At 51.5% G+C, this 7,354-nt stretch overlaps 1 protein-coding gene across 1 annotated transcript in view; it reads right to left on the bottom strand.

The window, feature by feature from the left end:
* Positions 1-1,918: 1,918 nt before the first annotated feature.
* Positions 1,919-7,354, bottom strand: part of PLD2 (phospholipase D2) — a gene marked incomplete in the record, with an annotated part of 13,505 nt that continues 8,069 nt past the window's right edge. The window contains 8 exon segments of the mRNA XM_027773182.1: positions 1,919-2,656; positions 2,910-3,024; positions 5,843-5,996; positions 6,227-6,361; positions 6,604-6,653; positions 6,825-6,938; positions 7,031-7,119; positions 7,282-7,354. Of these exon segments, the coding sequence (XP_027628983.1) occupies positions 2,432-2,656; positions 2,910-3,024; positions 5,843-5,996; positions 6,227-6,361; positions 6,604-6,653; positions 6,825-6,938; positions 7,031-7,119; positions 7,282-7,354 (955 nt within the window).

Here is a 7,354-nt window from a genome sequence, read left to right as displayed (position 1 = left end):
AGAGAGAAAGAGAGAGCAAGCTGCCAGGCCCGGGACTCAAACCGTGGTTGGTACTGTGGGAGTCCAGCGCCCTTAGCCATTGTGCCATCTGCCAGCCCTATTATTATTATTTTTAAATTTGACCAGACAGAGAGAGAGAGAGAGAGAGGGAGGGAAAAGTGACAAAGCGAGCTGCCAGATCCAAGACTCAAACTGTGGTTGGCTATGTGGGAGTCTGGTGCCTCAACAATGCCAGCACAGAACTCGATTTTTGTAGTGTTTTTATTTGTTTAAAGAGAGATTTTTGCTATAGGATGCATGCACTCACCAGAGAGACAGAAAGTGAGATATCACTCTCAGGAGAGATGGCCCCACTGCAATCCCTTCTCCTCCATTCTCTCAGGATTTGGTGCATGCACACACATGTGCCTGGCATGAGTTTAAGCCTCTGGGTCTGGGACTCAAATTGCAGTCAACTATGTGGGAGTCCAGCGACTAATCATTACATCATCTACGGGTCCCTGTTTCTCCATTCACCTCTTGGGATTTTTTTATTCCTGGCTTGTTTTCAAGTTCCTAGGTCTGGGACTTGAACTGCATAGTCACCATGTGGGATCCAGCTACCTTAACCACCATTCTACTGGCTGGCCTAAGAGACTCAATTTTTTTTTTTTTTGAGAGGTTTTTGTTATAGGGCACGTGTGCTCACCAGAAAGACAGAGAGACAGAGAAACAAAAAGCGAGAAATCACCCTCCAGGGGGATGGCCACGCTGCTGCAATCCCTTCTCCTCCATTCTCCTCTCGGGATCTTGGGCATGCATGCACACGTGCCCGGCATGAATTTAAGCCACCGGGTCCAGGACTTGAACTGCAGTGGACTACATGGAAGTCCAGTGATATAGCCATTATGCCATCTGCTAGTCCAAAGAAAGACTCAATTTTTTTTGAGAGAGTTTTCCTATAGGGCGCACGCCCTCACCAGAAAGACAGAGAGACAGAGAAACAAAAAGCGAGAAATCACCCTCCAGGGGGATGGCCACGCTGCTGCAATCCCTTCTCCCCCACTCTCCTCTCGGGATCTTGGGCACGCACACACACAAGCTTGGCGTAAGTTTAAGCCACTGGGTCCAGGACTCGGACCGTGGTCGACTACATGGGAGTCCAGCAACACAGCCATTACGCCAACTGCTGGTCCCAAGACTCAATTTTTAATTTTCTCATTTAAATTCATTCAAACTGAAACTGCTGAATGTGGCTAGTCGCTACTGTATCAGACAGTAAAATGCTACAAGGGTGAGGACTTTGGTGTAGAACTCAAGCCTACATCCTTATCCACTTCCTGAAGGACTTCTAAAAGCCTCCACCAAAGCTGTCACTTGAATAAGAGGCACTGTCGGGGCCATCAGGTGGTACAGTGGTTAAGGAACTGGACTCCTACATGGCTGACTGTGGTTTAAGTCACCAGACCTGCTTTCTCACTTGCCCTCTCTCTCTCTCTCTGGTGAGCGTGAGCCCTATAGCAAACTAAGAATGATGATGACAAATAAGAATAAATAAATAATTCTTAAAAAAAAAAAAAAGAAGAAAAATGCAGCCTCTCTAGGCCCTTCGTCGCACACCTCCCCCATCTGCAGCCTGGAAGTCAGCTCCTCTGCTCGGCAGGACGTCAGGAGTCCTGGTTTGGCCCCGCCCTTCTTCTACCCAAGCAGCAGTGTGCAAACACCTTCCCTTCTGAGGAGCCAGGCAGCCAAGCCCTCCAAGCCACAGATGAGTAGCGCAGAGAGCAGATGGAGACAGGAGAAAGGGCTGGGGTGAAGATCAGGGGACAGCGACTGCTGCTCTGTGTAGGAGAGGGTGGGACTGGGGCAGGAGGGCTGCGTTGAGTGGGAGGTTGGCTGATCTGGCTGAGCCAGACACTCCTCCAAGTAAGAGGCACGAGCCTTTCTTCACTTTTATTTATGAAATGCTATTGAAATGATACAAAATTAGTGTCTGTCAGCAGGCTGGTGGAGGGAGTTAGTGTGCAATCTTCTCCGCCCCTGGTGGGGGCTGAAAACAGAAGTGGCTTCGTCCTTCCTCCACCTTGGCAGCATGGGCTGGGAGAGGCCCTGGGACAGGGAGGAGGTTCAAGGGCAGGAAGAAGAAGGGAGAGATGGGAAAGGCTCGGGCCGAGACTCCTCCTCCCGGAATGAGAGGCTGGAAGGCCAGGCTGTTAGGCATCTCCTCTGTAGCCGTGGTCTGAAATGGACAGCCGGGCACATGAGCTTCTCCAGGATCCTCTCCTGCTCCCCAGCCCAGAGCTGGGACTGCCCTTGCTGGCTACGTCTCATGTGAGAGTCCTCTGTGACTTCTATGGCTGTGTTTCCAAATCTCAAAGGCACGGCCCTCCGTCCTCAGGGTTAGACATGGTGGAGGCCAGCAGTGGAGACCTCTCCCTGTCTGGAGCCTTGGCTATGTCCACACTTCTAGGGGCACCATGCCCTCCTTGCTACCCAGGGGCGGCAGCAAGGACTCGTCCTCCAGGAACTTGAGGGGGAAGTGGACCAGGTGGCCCTGGACCTGGGTGAGCTCAGATCTAGCCAAGGGAGGGCTGACCACAGCCAGGGGCTCCACGGCCACGTACTCCCGGAGTGTCCGCAGGGAACGTGTGGCATTAGACGGCAGGCAGCGGAATATCTGTGTGTGGGGGGGACATGGGAAACCAGTGAGGCTTGGGGAGATTCTCCTGAGTCTGAGCCCACTCCCGGACCTTCTGATCCGTCCCTCTCACCCCCCAACACTGACCCTGGACCACTGCCACTGAATCTCTCTATAGTAAATGCCCCCTGGACCCTTCTCCTCCTCCTCAGAATGACTGTGTGTTGGGGTTTCTCACCACGCCCAGAGATAATGTGTCACTACCCCAGGCCAGGCCCTGCCCCGCTCCCACCTGTTCATAGATATTGGCGTTGCTCTCGGCTGTGTCTTGCCACAACTGGAAGAAGTCATCACAGACAGGGTCTCGGAGATCCAGGTCTGGCCGGGCATTTGCCCCAAGAATCACGCTATGGGAGAAAGGGATCCCACCAGGGCTGCATTATGATCATCAGAGAGGGGCCAGCAGATGGCGTAGCGGTTATGTCACTGGACTCCCACATGGCCAACCTTGGTTTGAGTCTAGACCCAGTGGCTTGAAAGTCACACTGGGTGTGTGTGCTTGCATACCAAAGATCTCGGGAGGAGAAGAGAAGAGATCGTGCTGTGGCCATTCCCCTAGGGGGTGATTTCTCACTTTCCCTCTCACTGTCTCTGTCTCTCTCTCTAGCGAGGCACATACCCTAGGACAAAAGCCTCTAAAACAAAATAAAACAACAGAAAGATCATTGGAGAGATGAGGCTGGCAGGTAGGTGGTGTGGTGGATAAGGCACTGGACTCCCACATGGCTAACTGCAGTTCAAATCCTAGACTTGGCAGCTTGCTTTCTCACTCCCCCCATTCTCTGGTGAGCACACGTGCCCACAGATTTAAATAACAAAGAGGACCAGCAGATGGCATAATGGCTATATTGCTGGAATCCCATGTAGTCAACCATGGTTCAAGTCCCAAAACTGGTGACTTAAACTCATGCCAGGCATGTGTGCATGCATGCCCAAGAACCCAAGAGGAGAATGGAAGAGAAGGGATTGTGGCATGGTCATCCCCTCCAGAGGGTAATTTCTCGCTTTATGTCTCTCTCTGTCTTTCTGGTGAGCATACGTGCCCTATAGCAAAAACCTTTCCAAAAATAAAAATTTAATAATAATAATAACTTTTAAAAAATCATCAGACAGGGGACCAGCAGATGGCGTAATGGATTATGTCGCTGGACTCCCATGTAGTTGACCGTGGTTCGAGTCTTGAACTCCATGGCTTAAATTCATGCCGGGCGCGTGTGCGTGCGTGCCCAAGATCCCGAGAGAATGGAGGAGAAGGAATTGTGGCGTGGCCATCCCCTTGGGGGGGGATTTCTTGCTTTCTGTCCCCCTGGGGGGTGATTTCTCGCTTTCTGTCTCTCTGTCTTTCTGGCGAGTGCATGTGCCCTGTAGCAAAAACCTCTCCACACACACACAAATCATCACAGTGTTGGGCCAGCCCATGGCCTGGTGGTTAAGGTGTGGGATGCCCCATGGCCCACTGCACCGTTCAAGTCCCAGACTGGTGACTTGAGAAACACACTTGCATGCCCAAAATCTCCGAAGGAGGGAGAGTTGGAGAGAGGGGATTGTGGGATGAGCATTCCCCATGGGGGGAGGTGCTTTCTCACTTTCCCTCCCTCTCTGTCTCTCCAGTGAAAGCCTCTGCTCCCTGGCAAAAAAAAAAAAATCTCAGCCTGAGTATCGGAAAAACTATATTGTCCCTACCTAGGTAATACAAAATAAATGTGATATTGAACAGTAAAATGCATGTAAACGAGTCAACTGAGCTTTGCTTTTTCTCTACCTTGACAACTACTTTGATCCTTGAAAAAGAACAACAAAGTATTTCAAATTTTTTCTCTTATTTTGCTGATGTTCTTACTTTGCTGATATCTTTTTAAAAACTTTATTTAATGTTATTTATTCATTCATTTATTAATTTGACCAGAGAGAGACACAGAGAGAACGAGGGAAAGTGAGAAAGCAAGTCACCAGGTCCAGGACTCGAACCATAGTGGGCCATGTGGGCATGTCCAGTGCCTTAACCACCACGCTACCTGCTAGTCCCCTCCAGTAGTTATTCTCTCAATCGCCATATCCTGTAGTCATTCATTCAACATGAGTGAGTGTCAGATACTAATTTATACACCGAGGATAGATATTAAGAATAAGGCAAGGTCCTACTCTCTCCTGAAACCTATAATCTACCGAGTCGTTGGAAAAGTCATGAAGCATTTTTGCTTAGAAAAATACGCATGACCTGTCCGATGACCCAATAGTTGGGCGAGATCAACACAAATCAGTGCACTACAGAGTGCCAGGGAAACACAGGATGGGCAGGGCCCTCTTCTTGCTTTCTGTCCCCCTGGGGGGTGATTTCTCGCTTTCTGTCCCCCTGGGGGGTGATTTCTCGCTTTCTGTCTCTCTGTCTTTCTGGCGAGTGCATGTGCCCTGTAGCAAAAACCTCTCCACACACACACAAATCATCACAGTGTTGGGCCAGCCCATGGCCTGGTGGTTAAGGTGTGGGATGCCCCATGGCCCACTGCACCGTTCAAGTCCCAGACTGGTGACTTGAGAAACACACTTGCATGCCCAAAATCTCCGAAGGAGGGAGAGTTGGAGAGAGGGGATTGTGGGATGAGCATTCCCCATGGGGGGAGGTGCTTTCTCACTTTCCCTCCCTCTCTGTCTCTCCAGTGAAAGCCTCTGCTCCCTGGCAAAAAAAAAAAAATCTCAGCCTGAGTATCGGAAAAACTATATTGTCCCTACCTAGGTAATACAAAATAAATGTGATATTGAACAGTAAAATGCATGTAAACGAGTCAACTGAGCTTTGCTTTTTCTCTACCTTGACAACTACTTTGATCCTTGAAAAAGAACAACAAAGTATTTCAAATTTTTTCTCTTATTTTGCTGATGTTCTTACTTTGCTGATATCTTTTTAAAAACTTTATTTAATGTTATTTATTCATTCATTTATTAATTTGACCAGAGAGAGACACAGAGAGAACGAGGGAAAGTGAGAAAGCAAGCCACCAGGTCCGGGACTTGAACCATGGGTGGTCATGTGGGAGTGTCCAGCGCCTTAACCACCACGCCATCTGCTGGTCCCTGCCGACATCTTAAACTGTTTAAAGGTAGTACAGGATTTCCCAAAGGGCAGACCCCTGTCCCCCCCACCTCCACCTGTGAGCCCGGCTCTACCTGAAGCAGTGTTTCCGCAGACTCAAGGCAAACCTGCCTGCCTGATACTCTGCCCCATCCATGAGGGAAGGCTCCATCTCTGTGTCTTCGATCAGCACAGCCAGCTCACTGTCCCGCTTCCCCAGCAAACTCCGGTCATTGATATTCGCAGAACCTGGGTGGGTATGGGACACACTGTGTCTTCCTAGGCCCAGAGAGACACTGCCCCCACCCGGCCCCAAACACCCTGTCACCTCTACCAGAGCACTGGCCCACAGGCTGACACACCTTGTTTGACCTCCTTCCCCTCTGGAGCCTCAACTGTGGTCTCTATTATTCCACTCTCTCCTCCCTTCATCCCTCCCACCATCCTTGCACTGCCAGGGGCCCAAACCCGGCACTGACCAATGATGACTGTCCGGTCGTCTGCAATGAGCAACTTGCTGTGGATGTAGATGAGCTCTGAGATGGGGTGCCCGCCCAGCTCTCCATGAGTGCGAAGCCCACAGATGGAGATATAGTCCCGCCAAGCTGTGCCCACTGCATGCGAGAGACATGGGGAAGTGCGGTGAGGGGGGCCCCTGTGTGCAGCTGGGCCCTGTCCCACCTTGCTCCAGGCCTCCCTAGAGTCAAGTCTACATTTGCCCTACAGTGAAAGGTCGCATGTGGGCTGGCAGCCTGAGGCACCAAGAGTAACTCCTTCTCCCAACTCCCAGTCACCTAGCTCTCCAGTCCCCCCCCCCAGAGGTCCAGGGTTTGCACCCCCAGCTCCCAGCACTCACTGGCTGCTTTGAGGCGATGTAGAATTGAATACTCCCCACGACACAAGGTCCTGAGAGAAAAAAAGGATGAGGGAGGTGCAGGGTTGGGAGGGAGGAGAAGAATGTTGGGAGAGATGAACCTCAAAGGTCCAGGAGGAAGGGGTCAGAGGGGTCAGAACAGAGTGAAGAGGGCAGGCAAATGGGATGAGGCATCAGGAGGTGGGGTCTGGCTGGGAGGTCACCTGTAAGTGAAGTGCAGTATGGCCTGGATGGAGTTACCGCCGCCAGTGGAGATGTCCCCCTCAAAGCCAGGGAGCAGGGGCAAAAGCACGTAGACCCGGAAACACTGCCCCTGTCTGGGGAGGGGGTAGAGTCAGAGGTGTGACCAGACCCGAAAGCCCCACGTCCTCCAGTTGGGTTAAACCACCTTCCTGACAGTCCACCTTACTTGTGGGCCTTCAGGATTCTGTCCACAATCTCATCGCCCACCTTGTTCAGAACCGTCCGCCCATCCGAGCAGCTAATGAAGAACTGATTCTGGGGCAGGGACCAAAGATGGGTATTAGCAGCCTGACCCCATCCTCGCCCTCAGCTTCCAGCCCCAGTCCCCACCCTCAGACAATTGATCCCACGGATGCCCCGAGTCTCTCTCCTGGGACATCACTGCCATTCTCTTCTCTGCCCTCCCCCCAGTCAGACCTCGATGTAGAGAAAGTGCTGGCTCTCCCTGATGGTGTGCAGGTAGGCATTGAGGATGGAGTTCTCCAAGGTT

The sequence above is a fragment of the Tupaia chinensis genome, unplaced genomic scaffold (genome assembly GCF_000334495.1).
Source record: "Tupaia chinensis unplaced genomic scaffold, TupChi_1.0 Scaffold000330_1, whole genome shotgun sequence".
In the NCBI taxonomy this organism is placed as follows: Eukaryota; Metazoa; Chordata; class Mammalia; order Scandentia; family Tupaiidae; genus Tupaia; species Tupaia belangeri.
The sequence above is the reverse complement of the archived record's forward strand: the minus strand, read 5'-3'. Positions and strand labels throughout refer to the sequence as shown.